Raw genomic sequence first — 23662 nt, 5'->3', positions numbered from 1 at the left:
ATATGAAGGAAAATATTTATTAGCATCAGTTCACCTAAAAGAAACCCAATCCTGAATTGAGCAGCGCTTTAAATGAACTTGAATTCACTTTCCTCACATGTCAGCTGGATTGCTTTGCTCTTTTTTTGTCCTAGCGAGAATATTCAAATGATTTGCTCTTGACAGGACTCCTTGGATGGTCCCCAAACCTGGCTCCTGATGATGCCTCGCCTGGGCTGTTAATGCAGCCTGACAGCAGCACCTGACTTTGCCACCCTGTTCATGGTGGCTGGGCATGGCTGGCGCCACGGTCCCCTCTGGTGCCACGGTCCCCTCTGGTGCCACGGTCCCCTCCTGGCTCGTGGCACGTCCCTGCTGGTGGAGGAGCCCTGCTCGTGCTGCTGCCTGCGTTCAACAAGGCCGGTCCCGCTCCCCAGCCAAAGAGAGACTAAAGTCACTGCTTTGGGCAGCTCCTTTGAACGAGTTTAACGCTTACTCATCTCTATCCCAGAGCTCTCAAAAGCCACACAGCAACAGCATAAAGTCACCTCGTCGACAGAGGTGAGGAGGTCTGAGCGAACAGAAGGTCGGCTTTCAAGCACATCGGGTCTTTTATTTAGTGGAAGGACTCACTCCTTCACGAGCCTGTTATAAATAGGGACAAGCCAATCTGGATTAATAATTAATAACTAAATTTGTTTGCTATCCCATATAACTATTTAGAGTTCGAATTCGCCCACAGTCTACAGAGCAGCTCTGGGTGCAAACCGACAGAATCGGTGCCTCCTCAAGTTTGCGCACCATTGTATTTCCGCAGAGGGTTTTTATACTTTTTATTCTGCCTTCGGCTATAAGTCATTGTGGCAAGCTGCATATTCATGCAGTCTTCTCTCACAGAGAAGGCATTTTGGCCGCTGATATCTTCTGAACAGCAGATCATCAGCTAGTGATGAATCCAGATGTCCTCTTCCTTGTCTTTCCTCCTGATGTTGAGTCTAGGTCCTGTCCTCTACGCCACCTGCTCATGGTTTGCTTGGGCGTGCCTTAATGGCCAGCTTTTTGGTTATTGCTTTCTGCTGGCTAGGGCTTTTAAAATGCTAATTAGGTGCCCGCAACTTGCTGGGCAACTTAATCTGAGAATTCCCTTTGCCTTGGTTTTTTACAGTAACTCTAAAACATTTTATGGCCACAGTGTAGAGCATTTATAACTACAGTTTATTACATGCACTCCTAACTGCACGAATTACATCTATAACTGGCTGCTATCTTGGCATTCGGAAGCTGTACGACAGCAGAGGGTCAGTTGTTGATTTTTCTCCACGGTTTTCTTGTAACTCTGCTCATAGCATTGGTAGCCTGACTCCTGCAGAGGAGTTGTGGCCGGTCCGTGGTTGTCCAAAGAGCTCTGCTGAGGGTTCTGCTGCTGCCCAGTGCTTTCATTGGCCTCTTCATTGCTGGGCCTTGTCCTGGGGGGCCCGCTGGGGCTGCAGCCAGTGCTGGCTCCCACTGAGGCTGCCTGGCCAAGAGCAGCCCCAGGGGCACAGGGCAGAGGCAAGGCAAGTTCTCAGCAGTATTTGGGCAACACAGTTCAGGACAGGACAGTGCTTATTTAGTAGCTCATGTAAAGTGTCATGGTAACAGTGATGTTACCGGACAAGCAAGTTTGCTCCAGTTCTGTGTTTAAACAAATCCAACCTGATGAAGGTTTGGCTTTGGCCTTGAGGCTTTGCTCTTTGTGTGAGCCCTGTTCTGGATTGGTTCCCACTCAGTCTTGGAGCCAGTTTTGGGTGAAGGCTCAACCCAACCTTGACCCTTGGCAATTCTGGTCTCAAAGTGACCGCCGAGGCTGCACTGCACATGACTGGGGTTCAGGGCTCCATTATCAAGGGGCTTTGAAAAGTTTAAATTACTGTATTCTAGTATTTGGTTTTCTTTATGGAATTCCTTGACTTTTTTAAGCTTAGTTTTTAAAAAATTTCTTTTCCAGTGCTTCTTCCAGTTATTGTGTATAGTGAATGATGGCATAATTGCCCCATGGCTGAATTAGAAAACAGTAAGTACTATAAAATGAAATAACTTTTACACACTTATGTCTTTCACAGACTCATGAAATTTATGTTGGTGTGATGCGACCAACAGAAGAGTTTTGCTCTGCTTTTAATTCAAAGAAGAAGAAGAGGTGGAACCTGTTGAGAAGAGTCTCTTCACTTCATAGCTAAAGCAAATTGCCAGCGTGCTTTTTTTCCAGCCCTGGGCAGGAAGATAAAAATCGATCAGCAGAAAATACTCGAGTGAAGGAACTGATATAAATTAGGGACTTGGTCTGTTTGCTCCCTAAGCCCTGAGTTCCTCAGAGCTGCAGCTCCCTGCTCCCTTTGCAGACAGAGGCTGGCTGTGGATGGCAGTCACCTGTCTGGCCTGGTGCACAGCAGGTGCACACACGAGCTGAGGGATCATCCCTGCACACCCCATCCTGGCAGAACTGAGCTCCTTGATGAATCTGACACGGTTTTACGGCATGGCAGCAAAAGAAGGCAAAAGAAAGGCTAGAATTGGTACCATTCCAACCACTTTACATTTTGCCATGTGTAATGGAGATGGGAACTACAAGTTTCCTATTCATGCACAATTTGCTGTCTGAGAGCACTCCGGTCTCAAATCACAGGGGCTTGCAGCTCTGTGTCTGAGATGACTTTAAAAACAAAAACAACCTTTATGTGCAACACCTGTGTATCAAAACTTCACAATACAAATCACAAGCTGATTTCAGCTGTTAAATGGATGGAAAAAAAACCTAAAAAGCAAAAAGCAAAACTGTGACCAAATAAAACAGGCAAACACAACAACCACCAAGAAAACAACAAAACCTGTAGCGAGATCTCGGGTCTCCAGGACGGTTTGGATGGATGAGAGATCTCTGAAGTCAGGTCTTAGAAGATGTGGTTTATTAAAAGAGGGGAAAGGCCCTGCTTGGAGTTGCCAGGCGCAACTCGTGGCAGGCCCAGGGAGAGAGGGAGAGGGAGAGAGAGGGAGCGAGGGTTCCAGGTGAGGGTCCCAGGGGAAGGTCCAAGAGAGCATCCGGTCCCTCGGGGACACCTTTTCAGGGGGCTTCAAGGTGGGCTGGAACAGGACTTGGGCCAATGGGGTCACAGATACCTGATACTTCAGGGGAGGGTCACAGGTGTGGGATGAACCATACATTGGGGGTGAGACAGAGCATTCCATTTGACCCTTGGACCTATCTGCAGGTAAAGGGCATTGTTTAATCAGAAGGGGGGATTGCTTTCAGCCTGGCTATACTACTGTTTTCTAGTTATTCAGTAGTCAAGGTTTGTTATTTCAAATCTAGTTCTCATCTCAATGTCTGTATTTCCCAAATCTTTTGCCAGGCAATCATATTTATAAGGTTTTCCTATTTCATCTTCTCCAACAAAAACCAACACAAACATCCCCAAAAATCCAGAAAAAGATAAAAGTCAGGTGAAGGAGGCAGAGATCCAAGAGCAACAAATGGGCAGAGAAACTACAGGAAGGACAGATAATAAGAAAGGAGAGATAAGAAGTGCCTCTGGCATCAAAGTAGCCAGGGGATCTGAGACAGTGTTCTAACCCTTCTGAAAACAATCTGACATAAAAATGAACAGAAAATAAATGATGATGATTGTGATAATGGGAGTCTGCATGTTTAGCTTTAATATATCCATTGTGTGTGAGTTGTGTTTTCCATGTTAAGTCACATCATCTGGCGAGGGGTTTTTTTCTGTCCAAAGAAAAATACTGCAGTGGAAAAGGGGGCCGGCTTGGAAAACATTAAAAGCAAGAGCTAAAAATAAAGTACTTTTTTTAATATGTTTTTTGGTTGGTTTTCTGGTTGTTCATGGGGTTTTTGCCTGTCTTTGAAAGCAGCCCCTTGGATGTTAATGCATGCAACAAGTCCTTTGTAAAGGGCTGTCTTTGCAAAAAACCTGCCAGCTTTGTGATGCAAGACAGAAACAGCATCCCTTGGCCTACACCCAGGATGTTATAAATAATTTTGCTTTCATAGATGGAGTTCTTAATGGTTTATTATTACAATAAGTTTTTTTGGATTGTTAATGAATATAATGAGTTGTTATATAATTAATGTAATAAGTAATTAAGTTGAATGCACAGTTGTTTAAGTGTATGTATATGGCTACTAAACAGAGAAAGGGGGGTGGTAATAAGGTGCAAGGGTAAGGATCTTCTAGAAAAGTGACATTATAGGGTGATGACAGCAACTGGAACTACGACTGGGAAACCAGCCACCCAATAAGTTTGCTGTGTTCCAAAATGTTTGCTCAGGACTGCACTATCTTATAGAGCGATCAGCGACCAAGGAAAGGACCGGTCGGCAAGAGGATCCAAAGCACACCAATCAAGCACCCCCAAGAGACTTTAAAAAATCCCTGGGTCGGAGCACCCAGGCTCTTTCGAGGGTACCTCGTGTCCGCAGGAACACCTTGTCACACAGAACTGTCAGAGCTCCCTCTGGCTTGTCGCGCAGGCCCTAGGCTTACCCTGAGAACTCGGCCTCTGTTGTTCTAAGTTTTAATAAACAGGCACATTCTTTATAAAAGTCATCAGCTTCCTTTTAATTTCATTTTGCCTGTTTACCACAAGGAGGCCCAGCAGCTCCTTGCTGAGGGCCCATTTCATGCAGGAACTGGCACTCAGAATATGAAATCAATAAAAAATGAAAGGGCGGGCGGAGGCGGCAGTGAGGTGGCCTCAAAGGTTCAACTCTGCACTCTGCTTTTGTCACCAACCTGGGCCAAGTTCCTGTGCTTGTTTTCCTGGAGAAATTGTACTTAACAAGGCTTCAGTGCCTTTGATCAAATCAGTCTTAAGAGCAGCTCGGGGCTGGGTCGGTCATTGAGACCTGAGCACGGACTGGGGTCCAGCCAACAAAAGAACATGAGCTGCAGGCCACCCATACAGCTTTTCCTATTAATGAGCACTAAGCCTTTCTTTTTGCAAACAGAGGGATGGTGGGGGGATTTTTGCACCATCAGGCCAAGGCACAAGGCTCTGCATCCTCCCAAGGAACAGAGCCAGCCCCCTTCAGTGCGAGAGGGCGCGGCCTCAGTTGCAGCCCCGGTGCCTCCTGTGCCCCAGGGCACGGCCCTGGCTGTAAATGTCCTCGGCTGCAGCTCAGGGCCAGGGCGGAGCTCAGCAGCCTCATCAGAGCCCAGGGCCGCGGCCCTTCCCTGCCGGGGCCCTCGCCTGGCCCGGCCCGGCCTGAGCAGCCCGGCCTGGCCCCAGGGGACGGGCTCTGCCCGCTGTGCCCGCAGCCTTCCGGGCCCAAGGGTTTGCAAGAGGCTTTCTCCCAGCCTTGCAAAACCTTGGCCAGGTGTCCCTTTGCTGTGCTGAGAAGAGTAAAAAACCCCTCACATTTACCCTGATACACAGCTCATGAGGGATCCCTGCACACCTCAGCAGAGACCCCAGAACATCCCTGTGTGCCTCATGAGGGATCCCTGCACACCTCAGCAGAGACCCCAGAACATCCCTGTGTGCCTCATGAGGGATCCCTGCACACCTCAGCAGAGACCCCAGAACATCCCTGTGTGCCTCATGAGGGATCCCTGCACACCTCAGCAGAGACCCCAGAACATCCCTGTGTGCCTCACGAGGGATCCCTGCACACCTCAGCAGAGACCCGAGAACATCCCTGTGTGCCTCATGAGGGATCCCTGAACACCTCAGCAGAGACCCCAGAACATCCCTGTGTGCCTCAGGAAGTCCAGGCCCAGATGATCCCACTGAAGGAAATGTGCCCTCAGCCCAGGGACGCTCAGCATGGGCTCCCCCAGCCCCTCGGGGCCCCGCCGCTGCTCACAGCAGCCCCGGCCTGGCTCCTGCCTGCCCTCACCGTGGCCATCCACAGCTGCTCCTGGGCATGGAGCTCAGCCAGGGCTGGTGCCGGCTGGGCTTTGCTGGTGGTACCACCTGGACATATCTATGACAACTCTATTTCTTTATTTGAACATAAAATTTGGTCCAAGCCCTGCCCTGGCAGAGAGGGGCTGCCCACCTTCAGTCGTCTTTGGGCAACAGGACCAGGGGGCTCTGGGGCAGAGGGTCTCATTATGGAGGGATGAGTTTTGGGATGGGCTCAAGACATTAGTGCAGCCGCAGCAGGGCAGATAGGGACAGGAGTGAAGAGCTGGGAACACAGGTCGAGTTCTCTCTGCCAGAGTTTTTAGGCTCCTCTTCTGAAGATGCACAGGGAGCACCTTTGGAGAGAGGAGTGGCTGAAGCCCCCGGCTGCCAGCGGCACACTGGGACCCTCCGGCACAGCAGGGCCCAGAGCTGGCAAGGCTCCCCAGCACGGCTGGAGCTGCTGGCACAGCTTGGCCCAGCTGGACAGCTGCCCCTCAAGGCCCCGGCGAGCAGGGGACGGCTCTGGGCAGGCTCCCTGGCCAGGAGCGGGCCCCAGAGCGCGTCTGCCTTTCGAGGGCAATCTCGAACCCGCTCTTTCTCCTCCCCACCTTGCCTTGCCTCCGCCCTGTGCCCCCGGGGCTGCTCTTGGCCCGAATTAATAATCCGTAATTGTTCTATCAGAAAGGGGACATGGAGAAGTTGCTCCAGCATGCACCATGGTCTTCACACTGTGACTGGCCAGCACTTTCAGTCAATCCATATCATGATCCCAGTGTAGACGGGAGCGCAGTCCAGAACCGTTTTCATGCTCTGCTGGGCTCCCCGCTTGCTTTAGAGAACTGGGCAATGCAAGGAGCTCCTTCGTCAGTGCGAGAAGGCACGGCCTGACTTGTAGCCTCCTGTGCCCCAGAGAACCGCCGTGGCTGTAAAGGTGTTTGGCTGCAGCACAGGGCCAGGGCGCAGCGAGGCCCTTGTCGTGCCCACGGCGTTGCTCGGCAGCCCCATCGGAGCCCGGGGCCGCAGCCAGTCGCTGCCGGGGCCGGAGCTGGCCCGACAAGGGTGCGGTGGACACCGGAAACCCCGCCCGGCCCCCAAGGATGGGCTCTGGTCGCCCGCCGGTCCCGCAGGCCGGGCCCAAGGCTTTGCAGGAAGCTTCCTGCTGACTTTGCAGCACCTCGACTGGGAGTGTCCCTTTGCTGTGCTGAGAAAACTGAAAAACCCCCTCTAGTTTAACCCCGGTGCACACCTCCTGAGGGATCCCTGCACAGCATAGCAGAGACTATCAATACTCCTTTGTGCTTCAAGAGGGATTCCTGCGCCCCTCAGAAGAGACCCCAAAAGAGCCCTGTGTGCCTCACGATGAATCCGTGCACTCCTTAGAAGAGACCCCAAAATATCCCAGTGGGCCTCACGTGGGATTCCTGCACCCCTCAGGAGAGTCCGCAAAAGAGCACTGCTTGCTTCATGAGGGATCCGTGCACACCAATGCAGAAACCCCAAGCCAGCCTTGTGGGCCTCACAAAAGAACCCAGCCTCCTGCCCACCTTCGGAAGGACTCAGCTCCTCTCCAGGCCTTGACGGCAAGCACTAACCCGCCACGTTAATCACGAGGAACTCAAGCCCCGGCCAGCCTTACAGAGGTCTCCAGTCACCTGTATGACACAGCAGAGATCCCAAATCCCCTAAGAACCTCATGAGGAGCCCCTGCCACGTGCACTGCTTACAAAGGACCCAAAGCCCAACATGTCTTACTGCAAAACCCTGCACCCACAACACCCCCCGCCACCTCGTGTGCCCCGTGACGGAGCCCGGTCATCTGCCAGCCTTACAGGGGTCCCCTCATCACCTGCATGTCATGGAAAAGCATGCCTGCCATTAACCCTAGCCAGCAGCCTTTTCCCTGACAGAAACCAGTTCCCTTCTGGGCATCCCCCAGTGTTGTGGGGTCGGCAGCATCTGTGGGAGCAATGGGGAGCGTGAGCCCGCGCTGTGCTGCGCTGCTGAGCTGGCAGCACGGTGGATACGGCCAGGACGTTCCCTGCTTCCCCCAGAGCTGGGGCCTGCAGGCACCTTGCCGGCCCTCGGCACAGGCTGTGCCACCCAGCAAAGCCCAGCCAGCCGGGAGGAGAGCCCGGGGCCAGCGCAGCTGCTTGGGCAGTCGCTGCTTGGAGGGACACGGGCCAAACCCATCCCTGAGCAGCCCCTGCCAGCCCTGGCCCTCCCTGCCCCGTGACAGCTCCCCCAGCCCCAGGGGACAGACTGTCATAAAGTCTACAGCCCGCAAAGAGTTTGTCCCAGTGTCCTGGTTTAGGGCAAATTTGGGAGAAAACCCCCAAAAGGCCCGCCCCAGAAATCAAGCCCATACCGCCCCTCCCCCCCATCAGTTTGGGAAAAAACTCCTCAGAGAGAAGTGGAAAAAACCTGTATATTTAACAGGCAAAGCACTCCCCAGCCCAAAAAATGAGCAATACCAGATGACAAAACTCATTTGTCGCTCTGAAGAGATGACAGATTCAGAAAATCTCTCTGGTGGATGGTGGCTCTGTTATCAGTCCCTCTGGCACTGGGAAAGGCTGCTGCCCAGAGTAGCCCCCCGTGGGCCACAGAGTGCAAGCTCTCGGCGCTTCCCCAGGTCCCGGTCCGGAGCAGGTTTGAACGGATCCAAGGAAAGGGAAAGAAAACCAGTCGAGGGAAAACTTGGACTGCCTCAGCTAGCTAAAGCAACTAAAAAGCAAAGGAGCGCGGTGTTCTGCCCCGTCCGTGGCCAGAGAACACCGTGGAGTTCTGTGTTCCAGCAGACTGTGGAGGAGTGAGTGCAGTCTCTGATAACAAACTCCGTGCTTCTTCTTCTCCCCGCCTTCGCTGTCAGAGCCCGTCTGGAAGGCACACAATATAATATCCAGCATCAACAGAACACACCATCGGGGATACGAGCATCATAGCGTCGCCCTAGGACGCCCAGTAATCGTGTGCTGCTTTTCTTCCCTGCAGCTGCTCCCAGAAACATCCCCCACACTGCTGGAAATGCCCACACATGGTCTGATCAGTCCCTATGCTTTTCCAGTCTGCTCTCAGAAATTTTGCAACAAGTTCACCAATAAATTCCAGGTTACCTCTGTGAATTGCACACTACAGTTTCCTTCATTTTTTCCCCAATACCTGGAAGCTCCTGTATATAGTAATGGTCTTGAGGATCTCTGATTCTTTTCAGTCTTTTTTTTTTTTTTTTGTATTGAGACAGACGGAACAGCCTTATTGCTTTTAGTTTTGGCACATCTGTTTTTTTTCTTGGCCGGATGGTTTACGTATTATCTACACATGAAAAGATTTTAATTTATGGTGTTTTTTTTGTTCCCCAAGCAATTATTTTGACAATCTGTCATTCACTCCTTAGTTAATGTTCCATATATGAACAATTTTGACTCTCTTTTTATTGGAATATAAAGATCTCAGAAAGCTGTATTTTTAATGTTGATGACACTCTCTCTCCCCACTCCCAGCTGTCACAGTGATCCTTTTGGAAACATCCCTGAGGATAGGTAGAGTTATTTGGGAAGTGCTTGGCTTAACCTGGGTAACAGATTAATATTTTCAGCGCTATAAACCTGCATTGCTTCAGGCTTCACAGCCACTGTCCTGATTTGTGGCTCACTGCATGGATACCAGTCTGAATTAAAACAATGTTTGTGAGGCAGCTGAAGAGCTTAGACCTCAGGGATTAAAATTCCTGGGAGGAGGAGGAGGAGGAAGAAAGGATAAAATCCTGTTTCAAAGGCTGTTTCTTCATTTCTAGGATGCCAGAAGTATGGTAGACTACAGCTGTCTTCAAATGTCATTTAATTACAGAAAAACCCTCTACAGTGCCAGACACGAGGACAAATTACTCGACACTTTGCCTCACAATGCATCAACTTGAATTCCAGTGAGAGGTAGGCCTTAGTTACAGTCTGATTCGAGCAAATCCACATTGTGTGAATGGCAAGAAGAATTTGCTTGGGAGCAGATGAATATGTCCCACTCAAGAATGAACAAAATTTGCCTTGACTTGGAAGAAAGTAGACAGGGAGCAATGCAGCATTTGGGTTTTATCCAGTGATAAACAGGGCAAGAAGCTGTAACAATTTACCTGTTTTACAGAACACAAGTACTGATACAGCCAATAGTGCACCCACACAAAGGGATCTTCAGGACATTCCTTTATTTCTTAAGATGGGATGGGCAGCAAAATGCTGGCATTTATCTGCACTGGAAGCTGTGTCCCTCTCCTGTTTCTCCTTGAGCACACTGTGTGTTATTTGCAGACTTCACTGCCCAGCCCACCAATCCTCTCTTGGCCATTTGCTAAATGGCACAACTACCAAAATACAGGTGCCAGCATCGTCACCCCAGCACTAATCCCGCACTGCTTTGATGGAGCACAGGAGCACAGAGTGGCTTGGGTTGGAAGGGACGTTTAAAGGCCATCTAGTCCAATGCCCTGCAGTGAGCAGGGACACCTTTGACTAGGTCAGGTTGCTCAGAGCACGAGCTTGAATGACTGCAGGGATGCGTGTCCACCTCTCTGGGCAACCTGTGCCAGGGTTTCGAAAGCTACAGTGTAAAAAATGGGTTTCTTTTGTCTAGTCTGAATCGACCGTCTTTTAGATTAAAACCATTCCCCCACGGTCTGGTCACAAAAGGCCCTACTAAGAATTCTGTCCCATCTCTTTTACAAGCCCCCTTAAGGTACTGAAAGGCAGCAATCAGGTCTCCCTGGAGTCTTCTCTCTTCCAGGCTGAACACCCCCAGCTCTCCCAGCCTGTCTCCAAAGCAGAAGGGCTCCAGCCCTCAGAGCATTTTGCCCCTCCCCTGGACTAGATCCAACAGAACCGTGTCCTTCCTGTGCTGGGGACCCAGAGCCGGATGCAGTACTCTGTCACGGTAGAGACGGAGAAAATACAAGGCAACACACGCCATTTCCAGAAGGCTTCAAACCCTGGTTTTATTCTAGCATGCATGCTTTTTCTACATTCTTCCAAAGTACATAAGTTTTCTCATTGGTCACCAGGGGCAAGCCAAGTTCTTATTGGAATAGGCAGTTGCAGGTTTCTCTTATTTATCCTTCTTGCTTTCTTGGTTTCTATATCAACGACTTTTGGTAGAAAATTCTTTCAGGGGTAAACATGGATCCTCTTATCAAACTTCTCTCTGGCTCACAGAAGACGCTGTAAAACGCGGGAATCTTTAAAATTAGAGGGTTTTGGGAAAGCTGCAAAAGGCAGGCCTCAGAGACAGCAGAACTGCGATTAGAGCTAAGCAGTAGCTGTAAGATTTGTCAGCAGAAAAATTATATAAGAAGTGGAAAAGTAAGGACAAACAGTACAATGGTCTGTGTATTACCGCTTGGCTAGAATAACTCCCTAAGCTACAGAAAAGTATCTCTAGCAAGACATTAGGAAGTTCTAAGCTTAATAATGGAGCTCTGTGCATTGGGTTTTAAGGCTTACAATACAAGTAGGTATTGTATTTGAAAGAAGCGAGCACTGTATTAACAAAAGGTACGTGTGCTTATAGAGGTTGGATAAATCTATTGTCAATATGCTTTTGCTTTGTGTGATTGGTCAAAAAGCTTTTAAAGTAAGTTGTCACATTAAGTTCTTTGTCTGCTGCCGGGGATGTGAGCTGCTGGCATCCTCCCATTGTCGTAACCATGTAATGAGGCTGATGCTAGAAAATAAACAGCTCGAGACGCGTTCCTCAGCAGTCCTGTCCCGTTCGTGATTTGTACACAGACCCCCGGCCAGCAGTATAAAACACCTTCCACAGTACTCCAGGTGGAGTCTCACCAGAGCAAAGAGGTGGAATTCACCTCCGTCAACCTCCTGGGCACTCTCCTTTGGATGCACATGGCTGACTCATTTCCAGCCTCTCATCTAGCACCAGCCTTCTTGGCCGGGCTGCTCTCCATCCCTTCATGCCCCATCCTGTGAGATCAGCTGGGGTGGGATGTGTCACAACCCTCGGACAGAGCCGTTGGGCAGGGTGAGCTCCCTGCCAAAGAAGGCAGATCCCATTCCCCACACCACTCCAGCCTGGCCATGAGGTCACAGCAGGCTCTGGGGTCACGGCAGGCTGAGGTCACAGCAGGCTCTGAGGTCACAGAGGTGCCAGAGCCCCGTGGTTGCACAGCACCACAACGACCGAGCAGTCAGTCCTTGAGCACAACTGCTGTGGCAGCAGCGGCGCTGGCAGCAGTGGTGCTGACACTGCGACAGCTGTGTGAGGACAGCGGTGGCAGCAAGAGCTGCGGGACTGGCAGAGGGCAAGGCACCATGGCCCTTGCTCTGCGCCTCTTCCTCCTGCTCCTCCTGGCCGTGGCCCTGCCTGCCAGGGCTGCCCAGGCTGCTCCGCTGCAAGCACGGGGAGCAGGTGAGCCGGCAGCCTGGCTCCCCTTTCCCGGGACAGCGCTCCCTGCTCCCCGGGAAGCGCTGGGGGATGCTTTTCCGCTGGGCTTTCGGGAGGGTTTCCTCAGAGGGAGGGACAGAGCCCTCAGGGACCCTGGGCTGCTCCAGCCGCCCTCCCAAGGATGTTGCACAGGGCCTACCAAAAGTGTGGAGAGTGGCCAGGAGCCAGCCCAGAGCTCCCCAGGCCCCTGTGCAGCTTTGGCCGTGTCCTTTCACATCTGGCTGCCACGGCCTTGCCTGACCACCTTGCAGTCCCAGTTCCCTAAGGCAGAGGGGGATCCCAGCACACCAGGAAATGGTTCTGTTCTGTGCTCCCTTCTAGATGAGCATGCTAGGAAGGCTTCTCCAGCAGCTTGGCTGCAGGAAGATTTCCAGCCTCTTAAGCCTCCTGCAGGTACGTTGTCAATGTTCCTAAAAGAATAATCATTGACAACCTGGCAGGAAGCCGGTGACAGAAGCTTCTGTGCCTGTTGAGTTACAGGTGTGTCTGCAGGGAAGACTTTCCAGGCTCCTTTCCTGGTTGCTGCACAGAAGCCTGGCTCCCATCACAGGGGTGAGTTGTGAGTCCCTGCTGACCCCACATGCTGAGCTCTGGTTTTGTGAGATCCATTCATCTGAAATGCAAACACTTCTCCTAAGGTCCTCTGAGAGAGAGGAACAAACCTACAGGAGACAGTAATTCCCTGGAGGCATCCAAACACATGGACCAGATGCTGAATTATCTGGAGAGACACCGTGGTGGGTGCATTTCCTTCAGCCTTCCCCTGGGACTCAGCAGCCGGGGTCTTTCCCTGCACATCTGGGCACGCCGTGCCCGGCACAGCGGGAAGGGATCCATGGCGGCCTGGCTGCCCTGCTGCTGCTTTCACGGCCTGCAGGGCTGTTTGCCAGCCTGGCCGGGCTGCAGCTTCTCCCCAGCCTCTGCAGGAAGGCATTTGGCACCAGCTGACAGGGAGCCCAACCTGCAGCATGGGCCTTGCAGACTCTGAGATCCCCTGCAATTTCCCAGTCTCTGGATAGTTTAGAAAGCCCACGTGTTTGGAAAGAGGAGGCCGCTGGCCTACCTGAAATGTTTATAGGGATTTCCTAATTCTTAACCATGTCATTGACAAGCATTGCCTCCTGAAGATGCCACCTTCCCAGTGGGGAACAGCCCCACCTGATCCAGCTGTCCCTTTTCCTTTCCCCAGAGATGGAAGGAGAGGCTGTGCTGAAGGCTGAGTTTCCCGGAGGAAGCAGTGGCTCATTGGCAGCCCCTGCTGCAGGAAGGGAGGCGATGCCAGGCACAGGCACAGGAGGTAATTGCTGTGCCTCTGGGCCTGCTGAGCCCTGCTGAGGCTTGAGCTGCCCTCTCTGCTGCTTGGCAGTGCGGGCACAGCCCGGACAAGACCGGCACAGCCCAGAGGAATCGTTATGCTCAGGGCACTCGGGTACTGAGCAGTCCTGCTGGGGTCCCTCTGTGGGAGAGACGTCCCAAAACCTGGGAGAGACTGCACGGGGTGCCCATGGTGGGGAGCGGGCAGAGGGGGAGAGCAAGGCTCCAGTGTGTCCTGAGAGGGCCTGGCTATGTGTCCTTGGGCTGCGGGATTTGTCCCAGGGGAAAGAGGGATGGAGAGATAGAAGGTAGGAAGGGAGTGAGAAAGGGCAGACGGGAGGGAGGGCAAGAGGGATCGTTCTGGCACTGCCTGCTGCAGTTTTCCCCAGTGCTTTAGCAAGAGTTCCAGCTGTGGGGGAGAGAGAGCCCTCAGGGCCCTGGGCTGCTCCAGCCGCCCCTCCAGGGATGTTGCCAGGGCAGGGAAAGAGTGTGGAGAGTGACCAGGAGCCAGGCCTGAGCTCCCCAGGCCCCCGGGCACCTTTGGCCGTGTCCATTGACATCTGGTTCCCACGGCCTTACCCAACTGCCTTGCAGTGCCCATTTCTCAGAGGCAGAAGGGGATCCCAGCAGACCCTGAAATATGTTCTCATCTGTGCTCCGTTCTAGATGAGGTTGATGGGAAGGCTTCTCCATTAGCTTGGCTGAATGAAATTCTGAAGCCCTTGGAGCCTCCTGCCGGTATGTTCCCAGTGTCTCACCAAGGAATAATTGATGACAACCTGGCAGGACCCAGGTGACAGAAGCTTCTGTGGCTGTTGTGTTACAGATGTGTCTGCAGGGAGGATTTTTCCTGCTCCTTTGCTGATTCCTACACACAAGCCCGGCTCCCATCGTGAGGGTGAGTAGTGTGTCCCTGGTGACCCCACAGGCGGCGCTCTGGTTTTGTGGGATCCATTCCTGGGAAATGGAACTACGTTCTGTTAAGGTCCTCTGAGAGGGAAGAACAAAGGCAGAGGAAAGAAGAAATTCCGTGAGCCAAACAACATCCTGAAGCCAACTGTGATGGAGCTGCAAAAAGAGCATGGTGAGAGCATTTCCCCCAGCCTTCCCCTGGGACTCAGCAGCCGGGGCCTTTCCCAGCACATCTGGGCACGCCGTGCCCGGCACAGCGGGAAGGGATCCATGGTGACCTGGCTGCCCTGCTGCTGCTTTCACGGCCTGCAGGGCTGTTTGCCAGCCTGGCCTGGCTGCAGCTTCTCCCCAGCCTCTGCAGGAAGGCATTTGGCACCAGCTGACAGGGAGCCCAACCTGCAGCATGGGCCATGCACACCCTGAGCTCCCCTGCAATTTCCTGGTCCCAGGCACATCCTGTGGGGTGGCTGCTTGGAGAAGGAAGGGCTATAGCCAGCCCCAAGGGCTTGGGGCAATCAGGACTTTCCTGATCCTTATCCATGTCTTTGACAAGTATTGCCTCCTGAAGTTTCCACCTTCCCGATGTGTAATGATTCCATCTGATCCAGCTGTGCCCCTTCCTTTCTCAAGGGATGGACAGAGAGGCTTTATGGAAGGCAGCATTTCCTGAAGGAAGGGAGGCAATTCCAGGCATGGGCACAGTCACAGGAGGTAATTGCTGTGCCTCTGGGCCTGCTGAGCCCTGCTGAGGCTGGAGCTGCCCTCTCTGCTGCTTGGCAGTGCGGGCACAGCCCAGACAAGACCGGCACAGCCCAGAGGAATTGTTATGCTCAGGGCACTCGGGTACTGGGCAGTCCTGCTGGGGTCCCTCCGTGGGAGAAACGTCCCTAAACCTGGGAGAGACTGCACGGGGTGCCCATGGTGGGAAAAGGGCAGAGGGCGAGAGCAAGGCTCCAGTATGTCCGGAGAGGGCCTGGCTATGTGTCCTTGGGCTGGGAGAGGTTTTCCGCGGTCAGTTGGGTGAGCAGGAGGGAGGGACAAAGGTTGGGAGGGATAGTTGTGGCACTGCCTGCTGCAGTTTCCCCAAGCATTTAGTGAGGGTTTCCTGTGTGGGAGTGAGAGAGCCCCAGGGCCCTGGGCTGCTCCAGCTGCCCCTCCAGGGATGTTGTACAGGGCCTGCAAAGAGTATGGAGAGTGACCAGGAGCCACAGGCTCCCACAGCCTTACCTGCCCCCCTTGCAGTGCCCAGTTCCCTAAGGCAGAAGGGGATCCCAGCATACCATGGAAATGGGTCTGATCTGTGCTCCCTTCTAGACTGGGATTACGAGTTGGGAATACTGGTGAATGGTGATTGGGATTACGAGTTGGAAATGCTGGTGAATGGTGATTGGGATTACCAGTTGGAAATGCTGGTGAATGGTGATTGGGATTACGAGTTGGAAATGCTGGTGAATGGTGGTTTGAAGACTTTACCAGAGGCTGGAGGCAAGTTCTCAATGTACCTTTCCTGACAGAATAATCAGTGTCAATGTGGCAAGAGCTCACTCATGTGGCATTTCCCTTAAGTTCCCCTGAAGGTTGATCAGTTCTGGAAATGCTCCCCTGCTCCATTCTGGAGCCCAACAGTGATCCCACAGGATCGCTGTCAGTGGGAGGAAGGAGCATTTAGCTCTCCATCTTCGACCCATGTGCAATGCCAATGTGACCTTCCGGGTGCTCTGTGCAGCCACGGAGAAGGGCAGAGAGGGAAGGTGCCGGGGCCCGGGGCTGTGCCTTTGGCAGCTCCTTTGCCGGCCCCAGGGAGCCTGAGCTGCTCCTGCTGCTGCTGCCAAGCCCTGGCCCAGGCTGGGGCTGGGTTTAGAGCTGCTGGCAGCTCCAGGGAGTCCTTTCTCCCCCAACTGCCCCGCAAGGGGCTCCTTCCATCCCAGTGTGGGGCCACTGCTGGCACGCAGTCCCCCTGCCCCTGCTGCTGAGTGGAAGGCAGAGCTGAGGGAGTGCCTTGGAGGGCACCAATCACCCAGGGGCACTCACTGCCACTCTGGCCTGAAGGAGAATCTTCAGCAGAGTCACAGGAGCTGTTCTGTCCTGCCTTTCTTTGCAGCTGAAGCTGTTGCTAAAAGTGATCTGGCTTCCCAACCCACGTTCAGGATTGCGCCTTTGGGAGATGGTGAGGGTAGGTCAAGGCCTTTCCCCTGGGAGAGCCGCCAGCTCAGAGCCCAAAGCTCGGCCAGGAGGCCATGGCTGCAGGTGCCAGGACAGAACCATGCACGTGTGCACCCTCACCCTGGGCAATCTCATCCGACTTCGGCTCGGCACTGGCAGTTGTTTGGAGGAGGGGGGGCCCTGGCCCAGCCCTAAAAACCCAGATGTTTTATGAATCTTATTTCCATTTTTGCTAAGCATGACGCCCTAAAGATATCAGCAAACAAATGGGTGATTGTTCCACCTGATCCAGTTGTTCTTTTTCGTTTCCCTAGTGACAGACCAAAAGGCAGGACAGAAGGAGGTGTTTCCCCAAAGAAGCAGTGGCCCATTGGCAGCCCCTGCTGCAGGAAGGAAGGCGATGCCAGGCACAGAAACAGTCACAGGAGGTAATTGCTGTGCCGGGCTCAGCCGGGCTCAGCCCTCGGCGGGGCTGTGTGGCAGCAGCTCTTCCCCCAGGCCCTGCCCTTGCACGGCCCGGCAGCAGCCAAAGCTGGAGGCGCCTCAGCTTCGAGGCCTCTGGAGCTCGTTCCCAGCCCCGGGGAATCGGGACTCGGGCACCAACGCCCCTCCCGCTGCAGCTGCTCCCGCAGCTGGCCCTGAGCGCCCAGAGGCCCAAGGCACAGGAGCAGCCCCGAGCGGGAGCCCTGCTGCGAGCCCAGGGCCAGAGCCAGCCCTGGCTCCTGACTGGGCAGGGGCTTCACTGGCTCCTGACAGGGACTGGCTCTTTCCCCTGAGGCTGGGGGAGCTGTCACGGGGCAGGGAGGGCCAGGGCTGGCAGGGGCTGCTCAGGGATGGGTTTGGCCCCTGTCCCTCCAAGCAGCGACTGCCCAAGCAGCTGCGCTGGCCCCGGGCTCTCCTCCCGGCCGGCTGGGCTTTGCTGGGTGGCACAGCCTTTGCCGAGGGGCGGCAAGGTGCCTGCAGGCCCCAGCTCTGGGGGAAGCAGAGAACGTCCTGGCCGTATCCACCGTGCTGCCAGCTCAGCAGTGCAGCACAGCGCGGGCTCACGCTCCCCATTGCTCCCACAGATGCTGCCGGCCCCACAACACCTGTTCCCGATTCTCAGAAGGGCATTGGAACGGGTTTCTGTCAGGGAACACGCTGCTGGCTAGGGATCATGGCAGGCATGCTTCTTTTGGAGCTTGTCTTCATTTTATGCTGTGCCGGAATTTGGATGTATTGGAAGAGAAAAAGGTGAGTATTTTGTTCATCATTCCCTCAAACAGCTTCTTTTGAAAGCCTAATGTAGACAGGGAATGTTCCCAGTGAGGCTGCAGTGGAGTTGTGGCCGGTCCATGGTTGTCCAAAGAGCTCTGCTGAGGGTTCTGCTGCTGCCCAGTGCTTTCATTGGCCTCTTCATTGCTGGGCCTTGTCCTGGGGGGCCCGCTGGGGCTGCAGCCAGTGCTGGCTCCCACTGAGGCTGCCTGGCCAAGAGCAGCCCCAGGGGCACAGGGCAGAGGCAAGGCCAGGTGGGGAGCAGAAAGAGCGGGGACGAGATTGCCCTCGAAAGGCAGACGCGCTCTGGGGCCCGCTCCTGGCCAGGGAGCCTGCCCAGAGCTGTCCCCTGCTCGCCGGGGCCTTGAGGGGAAGCTGTCCAGCTGGGCCAAGCTGTGCCAGCAGCTCCAGCCGTGCTGGGGAGCCTTGCCAGCTCTGGGCCCTGCTGTGCAGGAGGGTCCCAGTGTGCCACTGGCAGCTGCGAGCCTCACCCGCTCCTCTCTGCATAGGAGCGCCTCTGCAGCTTCACAAGACCGGCCAAAGATGTCATATAGGGAGAACTGGACCTGTCATGCATCTCTGTGCCCGTGTCCATTGTCCCTTCCACAGCTGCATTGCCCACTTATTGCTGGGGACATGCTGCCACCCCCCAGAACAGGACCCTCTGTCCCCGAGGATGCTGCCTCTGATGTCTTTCCAGGACTGAAGGTGCAGCCCTCCTGCCAGGGAAGAGCTTGAGCAACATCTTTGTGCTTCAGCTCTGGTCCCTGGGTGCTACCACCAGCACTGGCAGAGCTGCTTGTCTGGTCACAGCCAGTGATGGGCAGGTAGCAGCCGGGCATCAGGCTCCCGAGACCAGCAGCTACTATGTTTATTTTTCATTTGCAAGATTTAGGAATATTTTTCATAGAAAATTCTCCAAATATTTCGTCCCTTTTCCCACACAGTTCCATATTTTTCAAAGTAGTTTTAGAATTCAGAAAAACTTAGAACATTTTTACATTTCTAGAATCAAAAATAAAATTGCATTTAATTGGTAATCTATACTTTTCTAAGAAGTAGCACACCCCAAGACTCACAGCCTGCTTCAGAGGCTCTTTTCCCACTGGAGATTGTGCCTGATCACAACATCTAACATAAAACCTTTTCCCTGACGTGTTCTGGGATTTCTGACAAGCTCACCTCTCAGTCTTCAGAGGCAAACTTTGAGCACAGTGGGAATCTCTTCAAATCACCATCTTTGTTTGCTTCTGCAACAACTGCCTCACTTCTAGAGCAGGGGCTTCTCTCAGCTTCCTGCTGGCCCCGGTCTCTCCTTCCGGCCGTCTGGGCTTTGCTGGGTGGCACAGCCTGTGCCGAGGGCCGGCAAGGTGCCTGCAGGCCCCAGCTCTGGGGGAAGCAGAGAACGTCCTGGCCGTATCCACCGTGCTGCCAGCTCAGCAGTGCAGCACAGCGCGGGCTCACGCTCCCCATTGCTCCCACAGATGCTGCCGGGCCCACAACACCTGTTCCAGATTCCCAGAAGAGCATCAGAACTGGTTTCTGTCAGGGAACAGGCTCCTGGCTAGGGATAATGGCAGGCATGCTACTTTTGGAGCTTGTCTTCATGTTGTGCTGCTTTGGAATCTGGTATTCCTGGAAGAGAAAGCGTTGGGTTTTTTGTTGCTCTTGCCCTCAAACAGCTTCTTTTGAAAGTCTGTTATAGTCAGGGAATGTTCCCAGTGAGGCTGCAGTGGAGTTGTGGCCAGTGCGTGGTTGTCCAAAGAGCTCTGCTGAGGGTTCTGCTGCTGCCCAGTGCTTTCATTGGCCTCTTCATTGCTGGGCCTTGTCCTGGGGGGCCCGCTGGGGCTGCAGCCAGTGCTGGCTCCCACTGAGGCTGCCTGGCCAAGAGCAGCCCCAGGGGCACAGGGCAGAGGCAAGGCAAGGTGGGGAGGAGAAAGAGCGGGTTCGAGATCGCCCTCGAAAGGCAGACGCGCTCTGGGGCCCGCTCCTGGCCAGGGAGCCTGCCCAGAGCCGTCCCCTGCTCGCCGGGGCCTTGAGGGGCAGCTGTCCAGCTGGGCCAAGCTGTGCCAGCAGCTCCAGCCGTGCTGGGGAGCCTTGCCAGCTCTGGGCCCTGCTGTGCAGGAGGGTCCCAGTGTGCCACTGGCAGCCGGGAGCCTCACCCGCTCCTCTCTCCACAGTCGCGCTGATGCAGCTCCCGCACCCCGGCCGAGAAGGCGTGACTCTCCCTCGCCCCCAGGGAGCTCAGAGACCGGCGGCTTTGGCAGCTCTCAGCTGTGGCCTCCGCAGCAACAGTTGCCCAAGAAAGCAGAGCACCAGCACGCCGTGCCTCCCCCACGGCCCCCCAGCCCGGCCGTGAAGCGGAAGCTTCCCGAGATCCCCCCACCTCCTCCCCTCCCGAGCCCGCCGCCCTGGTCCGGCTAGGATTGGAACTGGGCCAGGCTCGGCAGGGTATGGGCCACCAACAGCTTTGGGCACCTGCTCTCCTTTACAAATGACACCCGTTACCTATGGACAACAGCCAGAGTCGGTTTGCATCCTGTACTACCTTCAACAGGAAGGGCTGAAGATTCTTCCCTGCCCTGTCTCATCCTTTACCACTTTGATTTTCATACAGCTGGTTGCTGGCTGCATCTGTGAAAGACTTTAGTAGCACTGCATTTTTACCCCACCTGTCAGGGGAAAAAAAAATAAAAGAATTCATCAGTTTAGACTTTGTTTTTAGTGTGGTTGGGCCACTCACATTTTGAGCGATTAATTTTCCATGGTACTTCTGATGGAGTAAGGGTTCAATTTAGTAGCTTAGAATTGAAATCATAGGAATGATTTCTAAACTGTATCGGGGGTTGGTGGTGGCCAGAGCAGGCAGGTAGAAGGAACAGGCCTGGACCTGCAGGACAGCCAGGCCGTGGGAGTGAATGATAGCCCCGTTACAGTGATTGTCCTAACCAGATCAAGCATGGTCTTCAGCAAATCAAGCATAGTCTTCAGTAGGTCAAGCGAAACTGCACCTGTGTGGGAATGGGAACTAGAATGGAACAATATAAGTTTAATAATTAATGTGGGGTGGGGGAGAGTAGAAGGGGTTATAAGCTACCGATTCGGGTGTATCGTTGAAGCCCAGATCTGGGGTCTCACCCCGGGGCTTCCACGCGCTTCAATAAAACACCTTCATATACAATCAATTCTGATTGTGTGTGGATCCTGACGCTAACACTTCTTCCCTTTTCCTTACTACCCATAAAAAGTTCATCTGGACATTAAAATCACCAGAATTCCTGAGATTTACCTCAAAGCCCTGAGGGGAATCTAGCACAAAATATTCTCCCTGTGTACTGCACAACAAGAACTATCCAGAGCAAAGTACATTGGCAGCTGAGGCTTGTGGAACTCCCAGAATACTGAGCCTGCAGAGGAGGTGTCGCCGTAGAGCAGGACGGGAACGAAAATGACTCCAAATCAAAGGCAAAGAGAATGAACTCTGATTTATTTTAAATGCACCGCTGTATTTATAGAGAACATAGTGCGGACTAATTTCATTGGCCTTAGAGTAAAACCATCTCACTTTGTTATAAACGCCAATCACTTGGTTTTAAAATTTTAAAAGTTTAATAATAATAAAATAGTTATAAAAATAGTAATACAATTAGAGTAATGAAAATTTAGAGTTAGGACAATTACAAGACAATAAAAAGCAAAGAATTACGTACATCCGGATGCTCTCGGGCACTTAAGCCCGATAAGCATACCTTGTGAACAAAGGAATAATCTTTAAAGCAGTAGCCTGTTGCATATTCATACATCTCATACATGATGCATAAATTCCTTGCAAATTAAGAACTTTTCTGGTTTTTGTCAACTTCTTCCCCTTAATCCTGGTGGTTCCATAAAGACGGAGAGAAGGTGGAAGAATGTTTGTCTTTTCCGATAAGGAGGCAGTAATTCTTTATGGGCCCCCATCATTGTCATCTCTGGGTGAAGAGTTTCTTCATTATCTCATCTCTTGCTTGAGCTGGTAAAAAAAAAAAAACCCACATACATAGGCTCTATTTTAACTACAAAACTACATATACCATACTATTAAAATGTTAATACAGCACTTCTAATCAATATAACATAATACATATAGTATTCAATTTAATATTTGCGAAAAGCCAATCATAAAATATGCATTTTTCACAATCCCGACTCTTATTCTTTATAAATCATTTGGCTTGAGCAATATTTCTTATCTAATTGCATTCTTTAGACTATGTTAGTAATCAAATAAATGAAGGGATTAAACGAGGAAGAAACATCAGAGCAGTTGTAAAACATCCAAGGAAGAATCTTAATTTCTTCCACTATCCATTCTTCAATACATTACCCCATCAGTTAGTTTTTAACATTGTTTTCCCACTTTTGGACCGGTATCTGGGTTATTTCTTTAATTCTAATGCCTGAGCGGCTTTGTTTGTTATCTTCTCTATGACTGCTTGGAGTCTTATAATACGATTCAGTATATAATTTGGGTTTAATACAGAGGTAGATTGCTGTGCTGGTTTCACCTTTTTGTTTACTAATGGCCTTTTTGCAAAATCTTGGACTGTATTCCTGAAATCAAATGTAAAGCAAATCCATCTCTCTCATTTTGGACATTCAATGCCCCATCTATTACCACTTTTTCTTAAGTTCCTTGTAATTCAATCTTTTTCCCCTTTTTTTTTTTTTTTTTTTTTTTTTTTTTTAGGTACTCAGTTTGGATGGGTTATAACAGTGGCTGTTGACATGGGCGTGTGTAACAAAAAGGAACTTTGGTTTCTTTCCATGTAATATTTGTTTTGTAGCATTTGTGACACAATCTTGCCAGTATCTCAGAAGGTAAAAGACAACAAATGAGAGACAGAAACAGGAATAACAGAGGTCTGGTATGGCTTGTACCCCCACCTCCCCTGCCTATGGAGTTGCTTCCCGTAGCAGGTATGCGTGATCTTCTCGGTGGCGAGTACAGTGGTCAATCCAGGCTTGCCCTCTGTTTCCTTTGTTACTCTTTTTACTAAATATTTTTAGGCAAGTCCTTTTCAACACTCCTTAGCTGAGGTTTCTTACCATTCCTCAGGTATCTCTCAGTCAACAGGCACTGATAATTCCCATCCACAAAACAAAGTTATTACCTCAGTTGCTTTGAGTTCTATCTGTATAGGGGATAGATTCAGTACTCAATACCTATTGCAATGAGAACATAGATTTTGTGAGCTTCAATACCAATTATTCTCATAATTTGAACATTTACTTATAACCCAGTTAGCGTGTCCAGCACTGGGATGAATCAAATAAAGTTTACAGTATAATACTAATGGTAATTTCCCTTCTTCCCTGTACAAGTCACAGGCTAAGGCCAGAATGTGAGAACTCTGATTAAAATAATCTTGATCTTCCTGTTTGAAGTGGCAATGTTCCTCTCCTAAGGAGGCGTCGGAGGCGTCTGAGGGCTTATTTAGGCAGTGCTTAAAACCAGTGATGTAAACTTTGCTTTATTTCTCAGTTAGGTGTTATTCTTTGTACCTTCCTTGGTTCATTTGGGTTTTCCCAAACCATTACCACCCAGTCCCAGTTGAAAGTCAATTTGATATCACCCGGTTTAGATGTGATAGTCCATTCTTCAAGGTTCTTCACAAGTTCTTTGATTTTGCTGTCGTGAATTCACCCTCTT

The 23662-nt window shown here is 52.0% G+C and overlaps 1 protein-coding gene and 1 long non-coding RNA gene across 2 annotated transcripts in view; one reads left to right on the top strand and one right to left on the bottom strand.

Annotated features, from left to right (window-relative positions):
• The window catches only part of LOC137480451 (uncharacterized), a 235431-nt gene that overhangs the window by 21210 nt on the left and 190559 nt on the right, over positions 1-23662 (bottom strand). The window lies entirely within an intron of this gene.
• Positions 1-23662, top strand: part of LOC137480450 (uncharacterized) — a 99242-nt gene that overhangs the window by 5254 nt on the left and 70326 nt on the right. The window contains exon 5 of the mRNA XM_068201477.1: positions 13517-13624. Within this exon, the coding sequence (XP_068057578.1) occupies positions 13517-13624 (108 nt within the window). The remainder of the gene's footprint in view (positions 1-13516; positions 13625-23662) is intronic.

Source organism: Anomalospiza imberbis, chromosome 11 (assembly GCF_031753505.1).
Source record: "Anomalospiza imberbis isolate Cuckoo-Finch-1a 21T00152 chromosome 11, ASM3175350v1, whole genome shotgun sequence".
Lineage (NCBI taxonomy): Eukaryota > Metazoa > Chordata > Aves > Passeriformes > Viduidae > Anomalospiza > Anomalospiza imberbis.
Note: the sequence above shows the minus strand (reverse complement) of the source record. Positions and strands in the feature narration are given on the sequence as shown.